Below are 27,264 nucleotides of genomic sequence, written 5' to 3' on the forward strand. Positions count from 1 at the left end.
AGCTTAAGTGTTCTTTATCTCAATACTTATTGGCAAATCCACCCTTTTTTGTCCTCTTCTCATTGCCAAGCAGTATAAAAGAACAGCTGCTGCACCTAATGGACAAATATCCAGATCCATACAATTCCAGCGGTACTACAAGTAAACTTCCTGACAGCAAAGGATTCTACCGACATAGCTAAAGATCACTCAGTGATATAATGAAATGAGTACTGTTCTGAAAACCTTTTCTGTGTATAACAACTATCTTGAAGTTGAGAGAACTCTCTAACCCTCTGAACACATGTATGTTTAATGTTTATTTAGCCAGAATTGAAAGACTGGTGGCCAACTTCATGAAGGAACAAACTAGAAAGAGGGGTGCACAAACTTATACCAAGCTTTAACAAACAGGCAGTGGTAGATAGGCAGTGTTCTTTTCTGTGGTTCAAGTTTTTGAACATATACTAGATATAAATTCTCAGAACTAATATTTCAGTGTAATGAATAGTTCATAACGTTTCAATGGTCATGAAAATAAAACATTACAAAGTTCATGGCACTCCTTTATGTTCTCCCATACATTCACAATTTTAATCTGTGACCTAAAAATTTTATGACCAGATACTGACGTTGGTAATATGCTATTAAAATATTTCCAGCATTTAAATAACATGAAAGGGAACAAAGAATATGGGATCAACTAATTGGAGAAAGGATAGGAATTGTGAATCAAAATACCTGCAGAGTATCAACATTTTTCTTCAATATAGTGGACTAATTCAGTAATTAACAGTGATTCCAAAATGTAAATTCAATTTAACCCTGCATTATTACTAAGTGGATATTTGAAGAAAACATAACTAAACTATGTATTTTGCAGCATTAATTAATCTGATTACCAGATCTATAGGCTTTCATGAAAGCTTCTACAATTTATAGAAAAGCTTTAGGCATTTAAGTGCGAGTCTAATTATTCTTTTTTTTAAATAAAAGGTTTTTGTTTCCAACAGTGTACCGGAGATATAAAGGATTGCCCCATTCAAAGAGATTCATTCACAAATGACCTTTTTCTAGAACAAAAAATCCATTTGTTTTATAAACCAGATTCATTTAACTAGAAACAAGTTTTAAAACCTTTAAGACATGCTGATGCATCACTGTAATTTAAAGCAGCTGCTTTTTTAAATACTGCCCAATATTAGGTTTGTTCTTCACTGATTTGACTCAGGGTAGCCAAGATGTTTTCTTCACTGGCTTCAATCATTTCATTAAGCTCCATTTCATGGATTTCTTCGTCATATGGTGTATAAAAGCGGCTTCGTGTGTTGACCTCACAGTAAATACACTCCTTCAAAAGAAATACGATAGTGACATATCCTCATAAAGCATTAAGTGAACCAATTCTTAAAAGTTAGGTCGACATAGCTGTGGCACTTAGGCAGAGGTGGATTAAGGTTTCGTGGGGCCCTGGACCAGAGCAAGTGGGCGGCCCTTTCCCCACACCTTCCGCCTGTAGCCCCGCCCCCGTTCTGCTCCTTTCCCCCACCCGTTCCACCCACCGTCCCACCCCATTCCACCCCCCACTGCAGCCCGTTTGATCTTTTCTGCCCCCCCCACCCCCGACCACCACCACTGCAGGCCCAAGCCCAGAGAAGCTCTGCCCCCTCCTTCTCCCACCCGGGCCCTAGGGCTGCAGTGGGGAGTGAGTGCTCCCCCAGCCCTGAGGCCACGGCAGGAAGCCAGAGCTCCTCCAGTCCCTGGACCGCAGCATGGGACTGGGCACTGGGGCTTCCCCTGCTGCCCCGTGCTTCTGTGGGGGGTGGGATTCAGGGCACTGGGGCTTCTCGCACCCCACTTGTCCAGAGCTATCCGGGCCGACTGGTGCCTCCCTATACTGGGGGAGGGGGCACCAACTAAAGGGAAGGATGCGTGACCTCCCTACGTGTCTCCTCCCTGCCCCCAGCCCAGGGCCCATGCTCTCCCCCCCGCCACGTTACCTGCTCTCTCTGTTCTCCTGCTGTCCGGCTCCCCTGTGTCCCCCCCCCCCCCCGGCACATTTGGCTGCCTCCCGCCCTTCCTGGTAGCCAGGCCCGGGCGGGGAGCGGGATGGAGTTGCTCTCCATGGAGCGGGCTGCCGCTTCTTCCCAGCCAGGCTCTCTTCCAGGCAGCCGGAGAGGCTCTGGCCCCAACCCTGTCCCTTGTCTGCTGGGGACGAAGTGCCCATTTTTCCTGAGCCCCCCCAATTGGCCAGGGCACCTAGGCAAGGGCCCCTTGGGATAATCCGCCATTGCATGTAGGGATGTTAAAAATTAGTTAAGCTGACCTAACCTTTGATGTAGATACAGATAGGTCAAAGGAAGAATCATTTTGTATATGTGAATGTTCTATATCAGTGGTTCTCAAGCTTATGTATTGGTGACCCCTTTCACATAGCAAGCCTGTGAGTACGATCCCCCCTTATAAATTAAAAACTATTATAAATGCTGGAGGCTGACAGCTTGTGACCCCCCACCTAATAACCTTGCGACCCACTGAGGGGTCACGACCCCCAGTTTGAGAACCCGTTCTATATGATGGAATCTTTGACGGTCCATTTGTGGTCACTTGCGAACCATCTGCTGAGGTGGTCTGTGACACACTGTGCCTCGAGGGAACCTCCTGCACCCCCATGTTCATCCTTATAATATGATTGTGTGGTATCCAATGCAAAGTTTGTCATGTCAGGTGTCTTCAGAAGGTTCATGATGCACTGAGCATTGTTGTTACAGTGAAGTTATAGTAATTGTTGTTAAAGTAATGTTATAGGTTGTTATTTCATGTATATAGTTATGAGGCTGAAAATTTGTCCTCGTGGCTTAAAACAGGCCCAGGCAAAAACTCTCCAAGAGCAGAGGGGCAGTTCACACCTCATCAGGGCATATATGGGACAAACCCAGCCCACCCTCAGGAACAAAGGACACTGGCCAAGGCAGCAACAAAGGATCTGTTGGACTCTCAAGTGAGTCACCTCCCCTTCCTTTGGTCAGTTTGGGACTGCGATGAGGTAATGCTCACCTGACTCTGAAGGGGTGGGCAAAGCCAAGAGGGAAGAAAGAACATGATAAAAGGGAGAGACGTTTGCCATGCTCTTCCTCTCTCTTCCACCTACATCTACAGACACCACCACAACAAGAGACTGAAGTGCTGATCAAAGGGAGAGCCTGGCTGAAGGGCAACCAGCCAGCCTGTGGTGAGAAGCATCTAAATTTGTTAGGGCACTAAGATCAGTTTCGAACGCGTTTTGCTTTTATTTCATTTGACCAAATCTGACTTATTGTGCTTTGACTTATAAATCACTTAAAATCTATCTTTGTAGTTAATAAATCTGTTTGTTTATGCTACCTGAAGCAGTGCGTTTGGTTTGAAGCGTGTCAGAGACTCCCCTTGGGATAACGAGCCTGGTGCCTATAAATTTCTTTGTTAAACTGATGAACTCATATAAGCTTGCAGTGGCCAGTGGGCATAACTGGACACTGCAAGACAGAGGTTCCTAGGGTTGTGTCTGGGACTGGAGATATTAGCTAGTCTCATTCAGTAGCACAATCCAAGGAGCAGCTTACATGCTAGAGGCTGTGCGTGAACAGCCCAGGAGTGGGGGTTCTCACAGCAGAGGAGGGTAAGGCTGGCTCCCCGAGTCAAGGATTGGGGTGACCTAGCAGATTACCAGTCCAAATAACACCAGAGGGGAACCACTAAAAACTTCTGCAAGCTTGCCAAGCGTAGGCTGGCTAGGATAACGTGGTGGTAAATGCATCAGTTCCAGAGACAAACAACTTCTTGGCAAAAAAAGGGAATGGATTGCTGTCTGACGTAAAACATTGCGGTTGTGTTGTCTGTCATGACCTGGATTATCTTTTATTGGACCAACTTCTGTCAGTGGAAGAGACAAGCCTTTGAGCCTCAAAAGCTTCTCTTTCGCCAACAGAAGTTGGTCCAATAAGAGATATTACTCCACCCACCATGTCTCTTTAATATCCTGGGACCAACAAAGCTACAACAACCCTGCAAACATGTTCTGGACTGTCATTCCCTGTAGCATGAGAAGAAGTGTGTTGCAGGCTAGAAGAACAGTGCTGAGCCCTACCATGTTTAGTGCAACAATCTGTAATTATTGTAAGTTAAACAAACTCCAGATTCTTGCACTAAAATTTGGAATTAAACCTGTCTCTCAATGTAGTTGATCAAGTTTTCTGTGTAACAACTATAAAAATGAGTCTCAACAGCAAATAAAGACTTACATAATAAAGAGTAGTATTAATCCATTTAAACTTACTGAATTAGCAACTGCTTTTGGAAGTCTATCCTTCTGGATCCATGGATGAACTTCAATAAGCTCTCTTTTTTGTTCTTCTGTAAACTTTGGCTGGAATTTCTGCATTTGCTTTAGTTTTTGTTTGTCCTCTTTTAAAACCATTTCCACATTTCTAAAATAAATGTATTTAGAAATTGAACTTCACAGTTTTAAGGACCTAAAGTCTAATTTTTATCTGGCTTGCACATACAAATATCTTGTGGAAAGCTAACATTTTAAAGCTTCCCCCCTCACCCCCAATGAATCTACGTTAAATTTACAACCAATTGTAAGTCTGAAAGATGTTATGGTTGTGTCAGCATCTTCCCAAGTTTGCAGACAGACCACTCCTGTGCCTCTGCTGCTAGCTCATTGCTTTCCTGAAGTGCAGCAGTGAAAACAGACTGTTTTCAGAGTGACTCTTCAGAAACCTGCTGGCAGCATCTGTGAAACTGACAAGAATGTTGTCAGTTGCACTCTGCTGCTGCTTAAGAAAGCTCTGAGCTAAGGCAGATACAGGCACTAGAGGTATTAACTAGAGAGGAGAACTCAAAAGAGTCTGGCTTTCTGATGGGGGTTAGAACAGAAAAAAGGAGACCTGTTCTCTACAACAGGCAGCACAGTCAGGCAACTCTGGAATTACAAGTGACAGAGAGACAGAAAACATTCCTCCTTTCCAGGAGTCAGAGGGGGTAGGGAATTTGGTTCAGGAGTGTTTAATTAAATTTGACCATTTACTAGTCACTTGCTGATATGGAAGATGAAACCCCAAAGCAGAGTCAAAGGACAGCACCCTGGTAGGAATCCCAGTACCTTCTCCTTTCCTGCCAGCAGGAATAGGAATAGGTTGGCTTCTCACTTAGGTGTTGCACTTCCACTGTCTTTCATATCAGCCTCTATGCTGGTGGGTTTAAATCTCTGGTTATTAGACACTGTTCACTGGAACAATATTTGAAACAATATACTTTTGCAACTGTTGCTACTCTTAGGCCTGGTCTACACTAACCCCCAAATTCGAACTAAGGTACGCAACTTCAGCTACGTGAATAACGTAGCTGAAGTCGACATACCTTAGTTCGAACTTACCGCGGTTCAGACGCGGTCCACACGCGGCAGGCAGGCTCCCCGTCGACTCCGCGGTACTCCTCTCGCCGAGCTGGAGTACCGCAGTCGACGGCGAGCACTTCCGGGATCGATTTATCGCGTCCAGACCAGACGCGATAAATCGAACCCGGAAGTTCGATTGCCAGCCGTCGAACTACCGCGGTAGTGTAGACCTGGCCTTAGAAATGCTAAGGCTTGAGCTACAACTAAAACTTAGCTCAAACTAGTTATAACGCTTAGGGCTGTGAAAATGTCATCCTCTGTGTGATGAGTTGGTTGACCTAACCCCCACTATAGACACAGTCAGGCTGACCAAAGACTTGTTCCGTCAGCCTAGCTACTGCCTCTTAAGGGAGTGGTTTTACTACAGTGACAGAAAAACACCTTCTGTTGCTGCAGTAAGGTCTATACTACTGGTACAGCTGTACCACAGTAGCATTTGTAGTATAGACATACACTAAGTCTATATTTATATCAGATTAATAGGGAGCACTAAAGTTAACCACCGCCCCAGGCTTTATAAATCTGGAGGTCAAAGTCCAACCTCACAGGAGCTTCACTTTTCACACACCTACCTGCACTTTTGATAAGTTACTGAAAGACAGATAGAGGAGGAGAATCCAAATCAAATGTTTTAAATTAAGGGTTTACTCACTGCTTGTGGGTCCTTATCCTTCCTAAGGTGCAGAGAGTGGGGCTTTGTGAGGAGCAGGGAATGTGTGTGTTTATAGGGTGGGGAAAGGATTTAGACAGGAGGCAAGCATTTGAATGTGTAGGTTTTAAGTGAAATAGCAAGAGTACAGTGATTTGCATACTACAATCACCTCACTAATCCATGCACTCCGGCCAGTCTCACTAGTCAGACTAAAAGGATTTGTAAGTATACAATTGTCAGTCAGTAACTGTACAACATCCTCAGCCAATACCATAGTTTAGGACCATATTAATCCTACTGAATTGGACTTATCCTTGTTTCTATAGCTATCAAATACATCCATCTTTCTAATCTTTTAGGCTAGTAAATAGAAAGCACACTAAAAAGGGAGCAAGCTTGAAAAGCAGAATGACATAACTGCTTAGTCCATTCAGGGTCAGATAATCTTTAGTGAAATCGCACCTCTTAGCTCATACAGGAATAAAAGTACTTAGAGTTACCGGGATGGTATCTGGTAAGTCATCATAACAGAGTCATCTGTATTTGCCATCAGTAACCAGATAGGATCCTGAAGGACATATTTAATGAAATGTTCACTGTTTTCCATTTCAGTGTTCTTTTTTGTATTATGATTATTTTCTGAGGAGTCGATGCTTCCAAAATATTTGCTGGTATGACTTGTCTCACTACTGCCTTTAAAAATAAAAAAAGTAGCTTTTATAATAAATGTCAAATGTTCCATTTTAGTACATTGTTTGAACTATGCTTTCTTCCATAACAGGCATACCCTTTTAGCCAATCAAAATGCCTGATGGAGGTGTACAATAGAGAACCCCCTTAAAAGTCTCTGAGTAGATCATCTACGTTAACCTCCTACATCAGAGGTGGGCGAACTACGGCCTGCCCAGCCCCTGAGCTCCTGGCTGGGAAGGCTAGTCCCTGGCTCCTCCCCTGCTGTCCCCTCTCCCCCGCAGCCTCAGTGCCACACACCGCCAGTGCTCTGGGCGTGGTGGCTGGCTCCGGCCGGGCTGGGTCGCGCAGCCGCAAGCTCCTGCCGCTCTGAGCGACATGGTAAAGGGGGGGAGGGCGGTTGGATAAGGAGCAGAGGGCTCCGGGGAGCAGTCAGGGGACAGGGGGTGGTCGGATGAAGGGGGCGGTCAGGGGATGGGGAGCAGGGGCGCTTGGATAGGCGTGGGATTTGGGGGGAGGGGGTGTGGATAGTGGTCAGGGCAGTCGGGACAAGGAGCAGGGGGGGTTGGATGGGTCGGGGGTTCTGAGGGAGGCAGTCATGGGGCGGATGGGGGCGGGGCCAGGCTGTTTGAGGAGGCACAGCTTTCCCTACCCAGCCCGCCACACAGTTTCGCAACCCCGATGTGGCCCTCGGGCCAAAAAGTTTGCCCACCAGGTCCTACATCCTACAGAGGGAAGTTTCCCACAATAGCTGTTGCTGCCAAACATGGAATAGAAAGTTTGGAATGGGGGGGGGAGGGAGGGGAAGGTCAATAGAATACATATTCATCTTCCTATGCGCTATTACCCAGAAAAGACTGCAGCTAAGAAAGAAACCCTATCACACTATCTGTAGTCAAAATCCAATTCAAAATAGGACTGAACACTTTAGAGGGAGTATTTGAACACAGGACAATGTTACCCAGAAGCTTTTTATTATTATTATTCTAAGATCTGCAGCTAAAGAAACAGTTTAAATTAGTTCTTTTAAGAAAATGAAGAAAAAAACCTCATCTATTGATCTGTCACAATTACCTCAAATATCTTCCTACCTGGCCTCACAGCCTCTCTACAACTAAGATAGCATATGTTAGTTGTTCCAAATGCAGCCCAAAGAAAAACATTTAAACAGAAGTCAACGTTTCTCCATTTTCAACAAGCTATTACAGCAGCCCGAGACAAATAAAGCTACATGAAATTTTTAAATGTCGTAAGATTATGATTATAAATTAGATTTAAAAAAAGAGTATGATTTTACTGTAAAGCTCTTGAGGTCAAAGTGATATCTGTAATAGCTCACAATCCCCCTTGTAATGTTTCACAAGGCATGATTACATTTAACCAGTAAATGTTACCTGTTCTGCTCCCTGATATGCCACAGCCGTTGGATCCAGATCCCAACAACTCAGCAGCTGCTGATACACCACTTCCTGATGAAGCTGAGCCAGTGCCCGAATATGTATCCTCTTGAAGTAAAATATCAAGTAAATCACTGGACATAGAGAGAGAATCGCTATTTTGAGCTTCCATTGGAGAATCAATCTGGGTGAGAGGAAGGTGAAAATGAAATCATCACCATTTAGTCACTAACATTTATGTTAAATATATGGGACAGACTTCAGTTCTTTACATAAAATTAAGTAACAGTACCTTTTCATAGAGAAAAGGGACAGCTGCACAACACACAGGTAGTCTGACTGATAATTAATTAAGGAGGTAGAAGGAAGTGGGTTAATAGGTTTGTCATGTAATCTTTTAGTCAAATAACTCATTTAGATTTCAACTACATATTCTTTTTCAACACAAGTTAAAGCTTAAACATCTCTCTTCAATGTAAGGAAAGAGTTTGTCAAAGGGACAGTATTAATGTACTTCACTGTGCTGGAGCCATCTGACTTCTTCTGCAGCATCTAGGTTCTATGGGACAGGAAAGACTAGGAATTGTCCCTATTGTAACTTAACTTAAAAAAAAAAAAACAGCTATCAGCATTGCTATAAGAGGAAAAAAAGATAAGGCTTGTCTACACACAGTTCCCTACGGGAAGAAGCTACATGTGTACAAACATCTTTATATTAGTTTATAATTAGTGCACTCTAGGGGATCGTACCAATAACTATACTTTTTTATAATACAGTAACAGTATTTTTTCTAATCATGGCTCCTCACAATGCTGTACACAGTGTAGATCCCACTATAGGTTCACATGCACCCTTTGTTCACAAGACCGGAGACACACAAGCCATTTGTGCTGGGGCCACACACCTCTGTGCCTCCTTGTGCACCTGTACAAGATCATAAAGGGCAGAGTGGCCACAACCCTCCTTCAGTTCTCTTGCAATTCAAGGCGTGTACTGCTGAGGAGTGCTAAAAGTGGAAACAGGGGACAGGTCATAGGATCCACATTGACTACATCTCAAAAAGCCTGTGACTGTAAGGTAAGTAACCGTTCTGAGTATGTGATAGTGTGGAACTCCACTCAAGTTGACCAGCAAGCAGTATCTACCTGCAGCAGTACCTGGATAGTGTGAGGGAGTGTCTTGTCTATATCAGTCAAACAGAGACTGAAGTACTTATCCTCTGAACTTGGCATCTGCCCTGGCAGCCATGTCAAGTGCATAATGCTTGACAAAAGTTAGTGGATTGCTTAGAGATCTCGAGGACTGACATGTTCCGGAAGCTGCTGCCTGTGCCCTGGTGGAGTGTGCATTAATGTCGGGAGGAAAAGGCTTGCTAGCCAACTGATAGAAAGTGGAAATACACTGTGTGTATTGATATTTCTACGCTTGACCTTTCAACACGCTGGATATGACCATGCAGAGGAGGGTGGAGAGAGTCTGAAAGGCTGTGTCCTGTTGAGATAAAGCAGGCCCTGAAAACATCCGAAGTATGAAGCTTCTTTTCTCCAGCAAAGAATGCAATTTCAGGAAGAAAAGCAGTAAGTTCATAGACTGGTTCAGGTGGAATACTGAGACCATTTTAGGGAGGAACTTAAGGTGCAATTTCACCACCATTGTGTCCCTGTCGAAGGATGTTTTGGTCATACGTGCTTGGAGTTCATTGACTTTCCATGCTGATGTGATGGCCATGAGAGCAAGTCTTTATGGTGAGGTGGTATAATGATCACTGTGATAGAAGTTTGAATGGAGGTTCCATAAGTTGTAGGAAGACAATGTGAAGGTCTCATGTGGGAGTTGGGTCTCTAATTGGAGGGCAGGGATGAAGAAGGCCCTTGAGAAACCTTGACACTGTAGAGTCAGAGAAGACTGAAAATGACTATCCGAGCATATCACACTGATGCTGCAGCTAGGTAGACTAGAGCTAAATGCCAATCCTGCCTGTTTTAGGAGCACTATGACCAGAATCTTTGGTATCAGGACCTGTATTGAATTTTGGGCTGCCCCCATGGGGAAAAAAAAAAAATCTTTTCAACTTTGAGGAATTAGTCCTCTTGTTGGAGGTCTTTTGGCTTTGTAAAACAATCTCCTGAACCTATAAGGAGTAGTCTGTCAGTCTTACTCATCCAATCAACATCCAGGCAGTTAGGTGTAATGACTGTGGATCTGGGTGAAGTATTTGACCCTGGTTCTGAGACAGTATGTCTGGACACATGGGAAGGCATACTGGGAGGCTGGCTGGACATATGCATGAGATCCAACAGCTAAAGCTGCTTCAGCCAGTAGGGGCTACCATAACTGTAGACTTGTCCCATCGTATCTTGGATATTATCCTGTGGATTGGGGGGGGGGGGGGGAGAAGAGGGGGGAAGGATCAGTGATAAAACATAGGAGTTCTTGAGACCAAATGAAGAAAGGCTTCTAGAAGGGAGGCTGGGTTCACATCCCCTCTGAAACAGAAGTCCCTATATATGAAACTGTCCACGGTGGCAAAGATCTACAGTAGGGGGTCTCACACTGGTGGAATATCAGGTCAAGAATGGATTTCTGCAGTGACCACTCAAGACTAGTTAAGTTCCAGCTCAAAGTGTGCCAGGTCATTGCTGACTCCCGGAAGATTTAGAGCTACCAAGATTGCCGCATGCTGATGATGCCATTCCCAGAACTTCATGGCTTTCAAAAAGAGATGGGATGATTGAGGGCATCCTTGTTTGTTTATATAGTGCACTGCCACTATATATAGTGCTCTGCCAATGTGCCATCTGTCTGCACCACAGAGTTTGAAGAACAGGCAGGAAAGCTACGGAGGCTAGCCTGACAGCCCTTAGTTCCAATGAATTCATGTAGAGTTTCAGATGATTCTGACACCATGAGTCTTGCATCTGAAGGTGGTTCAATTGGGTGCCCCAATCTGTTCCTGACATCTGTAACTAGCATAATCACTGGGGAGAAATTGAAAAGAGTATTCTCTCATGTTCAGTGGATCTAGCCACCACCTGAGATCCTGTAGGACATGAGGCTAAACTATAACTCATCTGCTCATATGATACTTGGATAGGAGTAGGTGGTCCTCGAACAGTGTTGTGGAGTCCACAGATTAAGTTTGGCAAGTGGTGTCACATATGCTCATACAAAAATATGGCCTAAAAGCTCAGGGCATGTATGCGCTATTGTCAATTTGACTACACGTCATGCACTAATTGACTAAAGGGACCAGAACCTGTCCTCCAGCAGATACCTTTGCTGATCTGGAGTTGATTAGAGCTCCTATTAACTCTACCAACTGTGAAGGACAATTTCTTGTAGTTCACCAGGAATCCCAAGTGGGAAAACTGGGAAAGAACATGATCTAGGGCTGTTTCAATCTTTTCCTGGGACCTTCCTCTTATCAGCCAGTTGCCTACATGGGGATTCCTGGTTTCTTAGATGTGCCATCTCTACAGCCAGGCACTTGGTGAACACTCTTGATGCTATGGAGAGTCCAAATGGCAGAAACCTGTACTGATAATGGTTGGAACCCACTGTGACCCTTAGGTATTTCTAGTGGGCCAGATGGATAGAGATGTGGAAGGATCCTGCAAGTCGAGAGCCATGAACCAGTCTTGAGCTTGGAGCAATGGAAGCAAGCGTAACCTGAGAGTGAGAGTGACTGTGTGTGTCTATATATAAAGACCTCCTTTTTTCTTCAGAAGTACCAGGAGTTTGAAGCCTCTTCTCATGTTCCTGGGGAACCTCTTCTACAGCTCCTAGATGAGGCCACTTCTGTTTCCAATAGTTTCCTGTGAGAAGGATTCATAAAGAGGGATGGGGAAGAAGGTCATATTCTGTGGACTGGTTCTGGTGCTGCTCTTGAACACCTCATCGATCTGAGGATGTGTCAGTGTAGCAGAGTTTAGAGTCAAGGTTGAGAAAGCTGTTGTCCCCTACTGTACTTCAGATGCTCCTTTGCATCGCATTCTGTCTATTGTAAAACTGTATATGCTGCCTCTGCTGATATGCAAGCTGAGGGCAGGAAGTCTTTCAAAAGGGTGGAGGAGCACAGATCCCCAGAAGTATAAAGTCACCATAGGATCTTTCAGAAAGAGTAGGACACAGTCAGTCCTTTCAATGAACAATTCTGAGCCATCAAAGAACAAGTACTCAATTGTGGCTTGTACTTTACGAGGGTTATGTGAAGCTTGGATCTAAGGCAGGGGTGGGCAAACTACAGCCTGCGGGCCATCGTCCTGCCCAGGCCCCGAGCTTCTGGCCTGGGAGGCTAGCCCCCGGCCCCGCCCCTGCTGTTCCCCCTCATCCGCAGCCTTGGCTCGCTCGCTCTGCTGCTGGCACAATGCTCTGGGCTGCGGGGCGGTGAGCTCCTGGGGCAGCACAGCTGCAGAGCCTGGCCTGATCCGGTCTCAGTGCAGTGTGGTGGCAGAGTGGCCCGGCTCCAGCCGGGCAGCGCGGCTGTAGCACCGCCAGCTACCGGTGTTCCAGGCAGCATGGTAAGGGGGCAGGGAGTCTTGGATAAAGGGCAGGGTCAGTTTGGGGTGGTGGTCAGGGGACGCGGGTGTGCATGGTGGTCGGGGAGGAAACAGGGGTTGAATGGGGGCAGGAGTCGGGGGGGGGGGGGGGGGGGAGTCAGGAATGAGAGGAGGGTTTGGATGGGGTGGCAGGGGTCCAGGGGCAGTCAGGGGACAGGAAGCAGGGGTGTGTGGATGGGGCAGGGGTTCCAGAGGGGCTGTCAGGGAACGGGGGGGGGGGGGGGGGGTTGGATAGGGCAGAAGTCCGGGGGGGCGGGGGGGGGGGGAAGGGAGGCAGATAGGAGGTGGGGACTGGGCCACGACCCCCTCCCCTAACCGGTCCTCCATACAATTTACGAAACCCGATGCGGCCCTCAGGCCAAAAAGTTTGCCCACCCCTGATCTAAGGTCTACCAGCGCAGACATCAGCTAGGGTAAGTCTTACTGCCACTGGTGGTAAAAGGGAACCAAAGGAGGGCAGAGGCCATGCCACCTTTTAAGCCCTAATATAGCAGCATGAGGCAGCACAGGGCACATGTACAGCTATGGACACTGCCAGTCAAAAAAAATCCAGTCTTGCAGACATGAGGCACATGTGCATTTACAGTGGGATCCAAACTGACACATGCCATTGTAACTATATTGGTGTTTCTTTGGGTATGGAACCTGTGTATAGACCAGCCCAAAGTTTAGTGGGGTGACTAAAAATTGAGGTTGGGCAGAGGATTTAGAAGTGACATTTGTATGGACTAATTCTAACAGCAAAGTTAGACCTGTATAGAAAGTATGCCTATCTTTCTTTCATGTTGAAAAGAACTATCTCAGTAAAAGATTTCACAGCAGGTATAATACAATTATGTTTTGAAGGTTTATGAAAAAAAAGTATGTACCGAACATTTTAGGAAGCTCAGACAAGTAAGAAAAGTTTACAGTGAAAGCGTCAACAAGATGAACTGTTAGTGGTTAAGTAAGACACTAGGAAAACACTTTCTATCCCAACATCTACATCTCAGAGCAGGTTCTAACTGAAAAGCAGACTTACAGTTATACTTTAAAGGTTTTGCTGCAACATAGGTCAAGGATACTTGGAGATTCAAGCTTTTGACTGAATATATTAAAAATAGAAAATTAGCTCAAGTATAGCATATGGTACACTCCCACCTGGAAAGGTAGAACTTTCAGAAAGTTTATGCTAGTCATGAAAATTAAACACAGAAATAGCTTGTTTATGAAAAATTGAATTTTCTACTCTATCATCTTGCAAAAGTGCAAGATATCAAAAATGTAATTAGTACAACATCAGTCTCTGTTTCAAGTCAATCAAGTTCAGAGTTTTTCTTCGTTAAGAAATGCAACATAAAACAATTAAGAATGTCAGATGAAGAAATTGACCAAGATTGAGAGAGTCCTAAGAAAAGTTACAGATATGAATTGTTCAGACCAGTGATCTATCTAGTCCAACAGTCTCTCTGAAAATGGACAGCATTAGATGCTTCAGAAAAAGATGCAAGAAAACCTGTTACAGACAATTATAGAATAAACTGCGCAATGAAGAAGTTTCCAATTTTTGAGAGTTAGCGGTTGATTATGTATTAAAATATGATTAATATTAACTTTTATGCTAATTTTAAAAAAACTTATGTATATAAATCTGATTTTTTTAAAATCATATTATACTGTCAGCCTCAATGATATTTACTGGTAAGAGAATTCTGTAGGTTAATCATGTATCATGAAACAAGTATTTCCTTTTGTCAGTTTTAATTTGTTGCCTTTCATTTTTGTTAATGTCCCCTTTTTTTGTATTATGAGAAAGGATAAATGAAAGCACACAATTTACCTTTTTCATGACATCTCTCTTTTTATTTGTCTCTTTTCTAAACAGTCTCAATTTTATCAATCCCTCTCCATATAGTTCTCATCATCTCATGGACCCTTCTCTTTCTGCTCTCTCTCTTTGAAATAGGGTGATCACGATTGATCATTTGACTATGCCACATGAGGACATTCCATTGGCTCAGAGAATGACATATTTTCAGTATTATTTTCTATCCAATTCTTTATACATTCTAACATTTGTTTGCTTTTAACTACCACTGCACATTGAACAAAAATTTCCATTGAGCTGTTCACAATGACATTAAGTCATTTTCCATGTAGTTAGTTACTTTCAAACTCAATGATGAGCATGAGTAATACAAATTATTCCTTTCAATACATTGTATTTGTCAACAATGAACTTTTTCCTCTCAAGTTTCTAAAACAGTATTCTCTATAGGTGCACCTATTAGGTGCACCTATTACATTAACTCATTGGTTGAAAACTTGATACAAGGAAAAGCATCTAGTAAGCACACTTTGTACTTTAGAAATGAATCCGGACTATTTGTCTTACTACCTGAAAGCTCCCCCCCCCCTTTAAAATAATAAGCTTTATGATCCATTGTGGATAGAATAGTGTTAAAAAAAAAAAAGTTATTTTTTCCCCTTGTCTAACACAGAATTTTACCAAAAAAAAAAAAAAAAAAAAAGGTCATCCAAAGATCTAAATTCAGAAAATTTTGACCAACCCTAAATATGGATTAGTCTATGTTTTTTTAGTGTTTTAATCTAATTAACCTTTAAGAGAAGAATATTGCATGGTCTGCTTAAACTAGTTAAGACTTATAAAATCACATGGCATTCATTGTGCGCTCTCTCTCTGCACCAACACTGAGGTATCTGGATCTTGCTTAATATGCCAAGAAAATGGCTATAGTTCCACAGATAATTTAAACACACACATGCCACTGTAAGACAACAATTCTATAAAGCAAAAGTTATACATATTGGTTAACTCCTTTGCATTATAGACTGGGATTTCCCAATGAGCGCTAAAGTAAAATGCATCAGAGATTCTTAGTGTTGAAAATAAAACACTGAGTGATGGCAAGGTCCTAACATTTTGGAGATAGAAATTCCAGGGCATATGCATTAGCATCAACTACATCATCAGAAAATCCACATTCCCAATAACTATTTTTAGGGATTCCATAAAGGTTAACACTGCTATGTCATTTACTACAATTAACTGCATAATATTGATGATTCATAAGTACACAAGTAACAGTATACATATCTTGGGTACGTGCATACGTGCGCACGCACACAACATATATTTTTAAGGGGCTAACAGGGGTCCAAATCATCTCACTATTAGCCTACCTCAGTGTTGTTAAATCCTGTATAGCAAACATTATTCCAACAGAGATCCTCAGATTTTCAGAGTTTATATTCAACAAAATCAACACCCACATGTTGATCCTTGAAATTTAAGGAACCTGAGGTAAAGGGGAAACTGACTGATGGTCCATACAATTTTACTATACCAAGTTGACCAAGGAAAAGCTAAAATGGTGTAGAGATACATATATTAATTATTTTCCTCATTTCATTTGCCAATATACTGTACTTTGGATTTTAAAATTACAAAAATGTGTGCTTAGTTCACAGTTACATTTCCACTTATTTGCCCCTGAAAGCTTGTAACCAAACAGTTTAAATAATTAAGTTGCTAAGATGGTTTCTTAGAATCAGGTTCAATTCTCTTTTCAAAAAGAATATTGTGTGTTCATATTAACTGAATAAAATGTAACCGGTCTTGCGATATACATAATACATTTCCAAACCTCTTCTACTAACTTTATATTATAAACTTTTTAAAGCAGTTTAAAAAAAAAGTAGTAACAAAACAGCATGCTATTTTTGTTCAGTATGAAAACAAATTTCATTTCCCTTCTTTTCCTCAGGGAAAGAGTAAGTTTAAAGTCATTTATTTCACTAGAATGAGCTCACTGGAAAAGTCTGAATTTCCAACCTAAACTTGAGGGTAGGGTTAAAGAGATTACATTGACTCTCTGCAGCAAAAAAGCAAATTGTACAGCTTTAAAACTGATGTTACATAAATTACTGTTGGGACAATAAACTCAATTTTAAACTTTTCTGAAGTATTTCTGCACATGAACTATGAAGACTAGCTATGTTCAAAGTGTAAAGATGTATTTTTTTCTGGAAACTATACGCAATACTTACAGGAGAGGATCCTTTTCTGCTGCTGTCATCAGTTATGGGTTTGCCTGTGGCTTCTCCTTCAATTAAAGCTCCATGTAAACCAGCAGCAGCTCCACTTCCAGCACTTTTGGGGGTTTCTTCTAATTGCAGAAGGTTTAGCTGTAGAGGAGAACTGCACCTTGACTGGAACAAAGGTGGTGAGGCCTGATCTTGAGGACCAAGAGACTGCGGCGTGGAACGGGATGGATCATTTCGTAATTCCATGGCAGGAGCCTTTTCACTTTCTGCTGGTGTATTATAATGGAATGGTTGTGTTGGAAAGAATGTCTGTTGAGGGAAAGGATTTGAGGCAGCTAATGGCGGCAGTGCTGAAAACACTGACTGTGAAGAGAAAGTAGGATTAGCAGAAAAGTTAGGCTGGCCATTGTAAAGTGTCTGGGGTAAATTATTGTTCATTTGAGGGTACATGTAGTTGGGGAGCACAAGTGCTACCACTGGCGTTACAAGAGGTGCAGAGAACTGTGATGGCTGCATAGGACAATTATTTCCAGAATCTGGTAAATCACTGAAACCAGAAAGGCATGCCTCAGGACCTGGTGGCACAGTTCCTGCTGCTGAAAAAACCGGAAGTGGATATGCAGGCATAACAGCAGGGAAAGACATGGCTGAATGGCTAGCTTGAGAAGTATCTGATGGTGACCAAGCTGTACTATTTAGGCCTTGCAGAGGAAATTGATGAGGGAGATTGGGTCCAGAAGTTGTACTGTCAGAGGATTCCTGTGGTTTAATTCGTTTTGGTTTTGATTTCCTGTTCTTTCCACTTTTCCTCCAGGACTGATCTACTCCAGAAGTACCATTTCTTTGTCCACGAGCACCTGGAACAGAGTGGGGAAATAATTACATCAAATTGTGAAGTGTCCCTTCAAGTCATTCTCAGAAGCTGCTGAAAATTGTGTCTGTTGCTCTATTCCAACAGAATGGAACTGACTAGGGAGTAGTCAGGTTCACTCTTCCGCCTCTGGCACAGAAACTTTGCAGAAACAGCTGTATTAGCACAATTGCAGAGAAAGGAAAATCAAGAGGAGGGGAAAAGAACAGTGCATTTTGTGCCCAAATGTAGTCCTTCGCCCCTTTGGCCAACAGTTTTGATGCAGTGACTTCTGTTTTTGAGGGGTGAGTACCTCTAGAATTCTCTCTGGCCAATAAAAACAGCAACTGCAGAAAAGGCAATTCTAGCCCTCTTTGTTTTAGAGAATCACTGCCACACAGGCCTTTAATTTGGGAGAAAACTCTAAAGACTCTCAAGCTAGCAAAAGAGGGAATAAACCCAGAACAAAAGATGTGGTGTGGTGATTTTTTTTTTTTTTTTTTTTTAGTAGAAGAGCGTGTTGCTTTATTTTATGTGGAAGACTACACTAAAATTTTCTTTTTGTTACGAACTAAACTGGTGTCAGTAGTCAACTGGATTGATAGATGAAAGAAATTCATAAATGTCACACATTTGAAAATCTCCATTCTGGCGCACACTTGCCAGAAGGCAGGGAAGAAAGTTTCTTGATTATCAGTGGTGTTAAACACCTTGCTGTGGATTGTGCATAGTATGTAGATGTCAATAGCTACATGGTACATGAGCCATAATTAAAAATTGAATTCTGCCCTCTCAGACTGAGTTTGACACTGCTGATCTAAAATCAGTTCAACTAATACATTAGTTCCCTACCCCATAATATGACCATCTTTCATGATCATTTTCATTCATCACCATCACAAAATTACTTATAAGTACATTTAGCCAAGCCCCCGTCTCCCCATTCTCTGCCTACCAGATTGGGGGGGGGGGGGGGGGGAAAGAGACTCAGGACCTCTGCCTTGCAGTGGGGTAGGGGCTTCAGCAGAAGTGGGGCTGAAGCCCCAAGCCCTGGCTCCCGGCAGCTGTGCTCCAGCTTTCGAACTTCTGAAGATTGTTGTATGCGGCTCGGAAGGCCACTAAGTTTGGCCACCCCGCTATAGATTCTTTAAATACAAATGCAATAAATCTTCAATTTGTAACGGATGCCAGTTATCAATACAAAAGATACAACTATCCATGCCTATTTTACATATAATGTTCCATTCTATTGTTTCCTCCTACCATGTGCCCTACAGATCAGTATCCCTTCTCGGCTTCCTGGAAGGGGCAGGATTTCATATCCAGGGTTCAGTGAACACTGAAGCCTAACTTTAGCCAAAGAAAAATGACAATTGCATTTGTACCACCCTTAAAGTGATCCATGGTTTAACAATAGCTTCTGAACCTGCAACATCTAAGATATGTTTTTTCCTGTTCACAGATAATTTTAATGGTTAAAAAAAGTTCAAAAGACAACTATTGCCTTACCACGTTCACCATGACGTCCTTTGGGTCTATCTTGTAAGTAGTAATTGCAGCGGGATTGAAAAATCTTGAATCTTTTGATTTCTTTGAATTTATTCAAAAAGCTCTGCTCTTCTTTTTGTGTGTGCACTGCAAGGATTTCCTTTGTAAGTCCCAGTTTCTTAAATGGCTCTTTTTCCTGGTTTGCATGTATAGTGCTGGATGGAGGGACAAGAAGTTGACTATCTAAGAGTTCTGTTCCACTAGGACCATCTTCTATCATTTCTAGAACAAAAGTGAAAAAATATTTAAGGCAAATGAGGCAAAATATTCTGCTAATTTTAAAATTAAGACTTTACGATAAAAGCACTCTAATTCTAAAATAAGATGTCTGTCCATAAGATGTCTGTCCATAGCAACAAAAAAGCATACATCATCCCTTTGTAACTACCTATTCCATTATTAACCAGTGGTAAAATGTCTTAAATTAAGCTATTCATCTCAATAATAAGTACTGTACCTAATTCAGGTTGTGGTTTTTTGTCCCCAACATGAACTATGGTGCTACTGTAGCTGCACTGACTGGTGAAGGATACAACACTTTCTGGTTTCCCAGGTAAAGCCAAAGAGGTTAAGTGAGCACCAACTACCGGAGGACCATTTGATTTATCAGATGTCTTCAACACAGCAGGGTCTATATGAGTTTTCAACAGCACTCTTTCTTCTTTAGAAGAGAAAAAGTTAAAACTTCATTAGATGAAACATGAAATAAGCTAATGAAAAAAATCAGTCGCCTGAGTCATAAAATGCCAAAGAGACTGAATTGCTTTTGAGAAGACAGCAAAGTTATTCAGATTCTGTTCAATCCCAATAGTTCAGCAAGGGCCAACGTGTGTATATCAGATATTACCCCAACTTCCAAGACAACATACTATTACCCTCTAACACACACACACAAGTATTTCCATCGATAACAGCTGAAATTTACAGATAGGCAAAGTAAGAAGAATGCTTCTTGAGAACTTAGTGTTTGATTTAAGGATATATTTTGACACGTGATGTTGACAATTTGTGTTTTAACAGTTATAAAAGCTTTAGCTTTTTGAATCTCAATGTCTACTGTCATTAAATAATTGTCTGACCCCCCCCATAACTTCCAACAATTATGAAAATTTAAAAAGATAAAAATCAAAATGCTTAAAAACAATATTCTGTCAAAATTATAAAAAATAAAAATAAAATTCTGCCATGCCTATTTATATATTCCTTCTGCCTCCCTTTTCTACTTCCTCCATCCCTTTTCCAACAATTATGTCAATCTTAGATGTAGTTATTGGAGATGTGATAGCCATCAAGAATTCTCTTTTTAAAAGTACAACATATCTTCGGTTACTTTAAAATTGTATAATTATTTATAACTAGTCATATCCAATGCTTGCCTCTTAATTGATTTGCTTTAGCTTTGACCCCCAGGAAAGTTATATATGTATATTAATATGCTCAATGCACTTGTGTGATTACCATAAAAAACACAGCTGTTCAAATGTCAAAACCAAAATAAGATTATAGTTATTTCTATTGTGATTTGCTGTCAAGGCCTTCAGAAACTTGCAAATTAAGGGAATCTTAACCACAAACAGATTATCAAACTACAAAAGCTGCAAACATTCATGAATTTTCAGATTTTTATAAAGCTACATAAAATTGTAACACTAATGTGATTTGTTCACTGTACACAGATAATGAAATTGTAAGAAGACATTTCATCAATTGTCTTTGACAGTGCAGAAGTTACCCTCAGCTAGAATTATTTAGAATTTTGATTCCACAGCCACATTGTCTTGCTAGACATGAGACTGTCAAAATCTAACATGGGCATTCTTTCCCCCTCCACCTAAAAAATCCATACTTGAGAATGTTCTTCACAGAATTGATGTTTTTGCTAAATCCTAATAAAAAATTACGTTAATTAATACCTCCTGATGGCTTAACGGCATTATCAGCTGTTTTTTGCTTGTGATCATCAGAACTCAGTGAAGCAGCATTGTTTGATGAAGGTTCACATTTTCTCTTTACTGTGCCAGGTATGCTGCAACTCTCCAAGTACCTATATAATAAGTGTTTAACAAAGTTAAATAAAAATGTTGCAAACTTAGGGGTTAAAAACAGTTTACACACCAACAAATACACATTGGATGGAAGCCTACCTGATGACGCTGTCTAAACAACTAATCTGTTGATAAGAATACACAGGCTGTTCCTTCCAAGCCAGTTCCTCTGTAAGCACATTCTTATGGGCAGCAATGGCTACAGTATCCTTTTCAGTTATATCTTCCATCGGAACACTGGAACAATTTGTTTTTTCTGTATAAAGATTCATGCTTATTACAAGTTAACCCTTCATAACTCTTAAAATAAAGCAGATGTAAATCAAACCCTAATTTATGTCTTGTTTCTGAATGACTCAGAAGTTATCCTTCATTAAAATATAGTAAAACCAGTAAATGTTGCAATAAAATGTTTGTGCCAGTCACATGTAATAGAAGTATTGCATAAATGTTTTTCACATTTAGAAGAAAACCAATAGTCCTCATAGTTTTAACTTGAAATTTAAATTTGTATTATGATGTATTCAGTACATACTTAGAATCATAGAATATCAGGGCTGGAAGGGACCTCAGGAGGTCATCTAGTCCAACCCCCTGCTCAAAGCAGGACCAATCCCCAGACAGATTTTTGCCCCAGATCCCTAATTGGCCCCCTCAAGGATTGAACTCACAACCCTGAGTTTAGCAGGCCAATGCTCAAACTGAGCTATTCCCTCCCCCTACTTATTTTCAGTCAGCATACTCAAAACAGAATTTATGAAGGTCTGAGGACTACTATGGTGGATGTACAGTATTAAGGAACCAGGGGAATAGACAAACTCTTTGTATGTCCAAATTTTAAATCTTATGAGTGACAACAAGTTGAAAGTATCTATGAATTTTTGGAGTTACAAGCAGAAAGAAAATATTTTACTTGTTTTTGTAACGTTTTGTCCCTTCCTAAATTTAGCTTTTCACTTTAAAAACGGTGAGCTCAATTCATGTGCCTCATGATATTTTCTCTGAGTCACACCACAGTTGTTGGGCTGAGGCATTTGTTACAATATCTATGCTGACATGATCTAATACCCACTAAAAAAATGCAATTATCTGATTGTTTGGTGGAATACTCCCCAGTAAGGCTAAAGAGAATAGTGTGCAATGAAGACAGGATCTAGGAAAGCTCTCACTATACATCTTCTTACAACTGCACCTATATTATGTACCAACAATGTTGCAGTACAAAATAAAATCCCCGCCTGAAGGAATTTACTACTTCCAGAAACAGAACAAATATGCAAGAAAAGAGACAGATAATAATAATTAAATTACTTATAACACAGCATAATCCAAATAGCTATCTTAGAACACACTTAGCTATTAAGTCTTTGAAAGTTGTCCATCACAAAAATATTCAATTAACTGGAAAATTCCAAAAAGATATTAGATACAATTCTCAGACACTGAACTCACATCCATAAACACAAAAAGTACTAAATAAAAGTAATGTTCTGTTGTTTCCCAGTTAGTATTATAGTCTGACAGTCATATTTTGCCTGGAAATTATATTTAGTTACTTTAACACAGCTGGCTTGAACAAAAATCTGAAATTCTGCTATTTTATAGAAAAAAAAAATGCAAGCTCTTGCTGCTTTACCTCCAAAAGACTTTTTCTTATGTTCCAGCTTCACTCTTCTATCAGTGAAAACATGTTGTCCTTCATTTCTGGCCATATGTGCATCTTGACAGGTCACCTGAAAAGTGTCAAGGGGTGTGTGAAGAAAAAAAACAGTCACTAGAAAATTTTGGCTTATTCATACATATTGGGTCCTTAATGAACTCCCTAGGCTTCAGAGCCCAAGCTCCAACCTTAGACGCAACTTCAAAGAGCTTTGCTGTCCACACAGCTATTTTTAGATTGCTAGTACGAGCCTCACAAACCCAAGCCTGTTGACCTGAGCTGGGAAGGTCATTTCCACAGGCTGTGTACACATACTGAAAGGATTGGTGAACACGATTTTTTTTTTCTTGACTGAGAAAGCAAAGCAAAGACTTACATAATTTTACTACACACTATAGTTGACATAGTCGCATCTCAGACTGCATTTAATTCTTCCAGTGTTAGCTAGTGGACCACAAAACTACCAAGAACAAAACACTTTTCCCCAAAATATTGGGCCATTTATCATTTAAAACTAGCAACTGAGCTGGCAGAGGACGATTAGAAAAAGAATATTCTACACAACAGACTCAGTCCCATTTATGGTCTCTGAAATGTTTTTTATAATGCTTAATATAGCACTTCAAAAGAGATCTGCCTGCCTTTTTAAAAAGCATTAATTAAAATTCTTAGTCTATCCCCACAAAATGTATCATCATTCTGACCCTGCCTCTGGACTTGCTAGAATAGTTTTAACAAAAAGCTGTATTTCTAATGCTCGTGTTTAGAAAAAAAATTGTTAAAATCAAGATGGGGAAGGTAGAAGTCTTTAAATAAGGTTTTAGTGAATGCTAAGATACTTTTTCCTGCACATAATATTTGCGCTGATCAGTAGAAAACAAAGACAATGACATACTCGAAAGCCCACAGGAGTTGTAACACAACAGCAGGATCAGTAAGAAGCTATATTAAATAAATTTTTAAAATATTTCTCAGAAGAATCTGCAAACTTCTGCAGTCCAGATTTGAATGCCAGCCCAACGCTAAGAACGCAAACACTAGAGCTGGGCGAAATTTTTCAGTGAATGGTAAATTGGCCCAAAAAAATGATTCTAGGTCCAGGCAACCAGAGCAGTCGCCCTGGGCACCATATTCAGAGGGCTCTGTACCAGACAGAGCAGTGGGTTTTTTGGCTCAGTTTCTCCAGGTGGGCACCAAAAACATCGTCTGCCCTAGCCAGCAAAAGACCCAGGACTATTCCTCTTTTGGGGGTCATCAAAACTATTCGTGAATTCAGGTCCAATTCAGTGAATAGTTTCAAACAAAAATGGAAGAGAGTCAAAAAGGTCAAAACACCACATTTCAAGTTGTCATTCAAAAAATCAGTTCATTATGAAATTTAGCTAATAAAAAGATTCATAGGTAAAAGTATCCAAAAACAACCCAAAATGAAAAACCAAAAAAATAAAAAAAAATATGAAAAAAAATAAAATAAATACAAATTCATTTCAGATTGAACAAAAATGCTGCAGTCAACCCAAAACAAAAGTGTTTTGTTATTTTGTCAAGAAAAACTAAAAATTCAGTTTTAGTTTGAACTGAAATGAGTTGTTTTCATACTTTTTTTGATTCACCCCTGAACTAAAAAAATCAACTATTTGCTAGGCTCTAACTAGGGGTAGGACACTGTTATCTGTCTTTGGGTTCCTTTGCCAACAAGAATCTCAAGGCCCAGGCACAGCCTCAAAGGACACTGCTATTCAAAAATAATCTTTTTCCATGCACATGAGCGGAAACCATATGGACAATCATTCAAAGACCCAAACTACTCCACTCCTAGGCAACTGTCTCACACTTGCAATGTGGTGGGGGTTATTTCCTCAACTTAGGCCATCCACACATCATACAAGTTCACTGCTCTTCTGTAGAATGTCTCACAACCCTCACAGGAAGAAGACAAACACAAAGATTTCCTCCCCCTCATTTCTTCCATCCATAAACAGGTGAGCCAGCCAACTAGCTCTTCCCTTACAAAATTAAGGAAAAAAGTTTTGACAAACTAATAAAGCTATGTCCCTGCTTAGAAGCAGATTAAGCTTTTGTGGGGCCCTGGGCCAGAGCAAGTAGGGGCCCCTCCCCACCCCTTCCACCTGCAGGCCCCCGTCCCCTCCCTGCTCCTGCTGGGGAAATGGGGTGAGGGTACAGGGGCTTCCCCTGCCTGCCCAGCGCTCCTGCCAGGAAGTGGGGTCACGGCATAGGGCCTTCCCCCACTCCTTGGCAGGAGCACCGGGCAGGCGGAGCAGGGCAAGCCCCTGTGCCCCGACTCCGCTCCCCAGCAGGAGCGCCGGGCGGGCGGAGTAGGTCTGCACCCATTATTCCAGGGCCCCCGGGCATGGGCCCCATTGGCCCACTGGCTAATCCACCACTGTTTTTGGTCCTGGATAGGAATTCCTCTCAAACAGGACCAACCATCTCCCCAACATTTCTGCTGGAGGGACCTGGCCAGAGCCACAATGCAGCAGTAGCCTCGGTCCCAGCCCAGAATTTGAAACCACAGTAACAGTGAAAATCATTTTCAGTTAGACAGAGTTTTGTACCAAAGACTTCATTTAAAAAATAAAATTAAAAAACTTACATGCTTGTCCTTTAGCGCCTCTTCATTGTTGTTCCCATTGCTGTCACTGGATGATGCTATACTCATTAAATGCTCATGTGATCCATTGCTACCTAAGCTTCCATAGCCACTAGATCCACTGTTGTGTACAGGCTGCAAACAAAATATTAGCAATCAACTTTAACAAAAATTAAGCACATACTGATAATTCAGAATGAGAAAAACTAGCAAGATAAGAAAGCATGTAGCTATAGTAAGACCCCAGCAAGGGATATATTTGACTATACCTATATATCCGGAGGGGGGGGGGGGGGAGAGATGGGGGATGATCGACCTAAATTATGCAACTTCAGCTACGAGAATAGCGTAGCTGAAGTCGACTTATCTTAGGTCAACTTACTGCGGGGTCGACTGCCGCCACTCCCCCGTCGACTCCGCTTCTGCCTCTCGCCGCGGTGGAGTACAGGAGTCGACGGCAGAGTGATCGGGGATCGATTTATCACGTCTACACTAGACGCGATAAATTGATCCCTGATAGATCGATCACTACCCGCCAATCCGGTGGGTAGTGTAGACGTACCCTAAGTGTCTTGCAGCCTGGAAAACTGTCATTAAGATTCAATAATTAACCTTAACTCTACCCGTGTAATATATTGACAGTCTTATGCATGGAATAGTGCCAGTATCTGTTGGATACTTGGGGAACTGCAGGCGTTGGTTGATTTGGAGCATATTAGTGGAGTATATGAATTTATGTGGTCCTAATCCAGTGATCCCCAAACTTTTTACCTCGTGCCTCTCCTTACTCATCTGCGCTCCCCCCTCCCTCCCTCTCAGAGCTGGGGCCGGCAACCGGGGCCCTGGGCGCAGGGCTGGGGGCCAGGAGCCAAGCTGGGTGGCGCTCCCTCCTCAACCCCCATGGGAGCTGGCCCAGCCCCCAGTTGTACCCCCCGAATGTTCCTCCATGCCCCCCCCCAGGGGGTGTACCCCACAGTTTGGGGACCTCTGTCCTAATTTGTCATACAGGAAGATACTTTTCTTTTGGGTGGAAAATGGTTATTTTGATCTCTTCCTTATGATGCTAAACAGGCCATTTTGTCTGAATTGGGAGAATGGACTGCAATGCAATTTATTCTTGTTACCTCTGCTATGGTGATAGGTGGGGGGGGGGGAATATAACTTTTTGTTCTTAAAAAGTAAACTGTAATCATTTAAACTATTGAATGGAGAGGGTAAAAGGCTGGGTACATTTGCTAGAGTAGGTTGTGGGATGCCTGGTGTAATATGCAGATGGGATCATAAGGACGTAAGTTTTTGATTGTAAATTTGTGTAAAGGAATGTGTTACACAGTAGAGAATTAGATAATTCAACAAAAGACATCTGTAAAATAGGGGTAATACACTGCTACCGCAAAGGGATGTTATGAAGACAAATGTATTAAATATAAGACTCTAAGGTACTGCAGTAATGGGGGCCATGTAAGTACTTACCCAAGACCCCAGCACCACATAAAACCCCAGACCCTACCTGTAACAACAGTCGGTATATTTGTTCTGTGATTTCCTGAATGCTAGGATGAAGGATTTTATCTTCTGTGTAGTTGGGAGCAGCAAATACGTCTTCATTTAAGGGACCACTGTAAAAATTATCATACCCAAAATATTCCAAATGTATGTAAAACACAACTTAAATTTATCTTTCATATATATTAAATAGGCTCTTGTTCCTATTCTATTGCATCTAAAGAACTCTGAATCTGATAAAATGTGCAACCTTACTCTGAACATGGCTTCTCCATTCTG

The 27,264-nt window shown here is 41.8% G+C and overlaps 1 protein-coding gene across 1 annotated transcript in view; it reads right to left on the reverse strand.

Annotated features, from left to right (window-relative positions):
• Positions 1 to 1,180: 1,180 nt before the first annotated feature.
• PER2 (period circadian regulator 2) overlaps positions 1,181 to 27,264 on the reverse strand; it is a 78,086-nt gene continuing 52,002 nt past the window's right edge. The window contains exons 13-24 of the mRNA XM_065410241.1: positions 26,990 to 27,098; positions 25,483 to 25,614; positions 22,845 to 22,941; positions 21,308 to 21,464; positions 21,077 to 21,207; positions 19,621 to 19,824; positions 19,125 to 19,385; positions 16,769 to 17,622; positions 8,156 to 8,342; positions 6,572 to 6,764; positions 4,295 to 4,445; positions 1,181 to 1,330 (exon numbers count right to left, since the gene is read on the reverse strand). Coding sequence (XP_065266313.1) covers positions 1,181 to 1,330; positions 4,295 to 4,445; positions 6,572 to 6,764; positions 8,156 to 8,342; positions 16,769 to 17,622; positions 19,125 to 19,385; positions 19,621 to 19,824; positions 21,077 to 21,207; positions 21,308 to 21,464; positions 22,845 to 22,941; positions 25,483 to 25,614; positions 26,990 to 27,098 — 2,626 coding nt within the window. The remainder of the gene's footprint in view (positions 1,331 to 4,294; positions 4,446 to 6,571; positions 6,765 to 8,155; positions 8,343 to 16,768; positions 17,623 to 19,124; positions 19,386 to 19,620; positions 19,825 to 21,076; positions 21,208 to 21,307; positions 21,465 to 22,844; positions 22,942 to 25,482; positions 25,615 to 26,989; positions 27,099 to 27,264) is intronic.

The sequence above is a fragment of the Emys orbicularis genome, chromosome 9 (genome assembly GCF_028017835.1).
Source record: "Emys orbicularis isolate rEmyOrb1 chromosome 9, rEmyOrb1.hap1, whole genome shotgun sequence".
In the NCBI taxonomy this organism is placed as follows: domain Eukaryota; kingdom Metazoa; phylum Chordata; order Testudines; family Emydidae; genus Emys; species Emys orbicularis.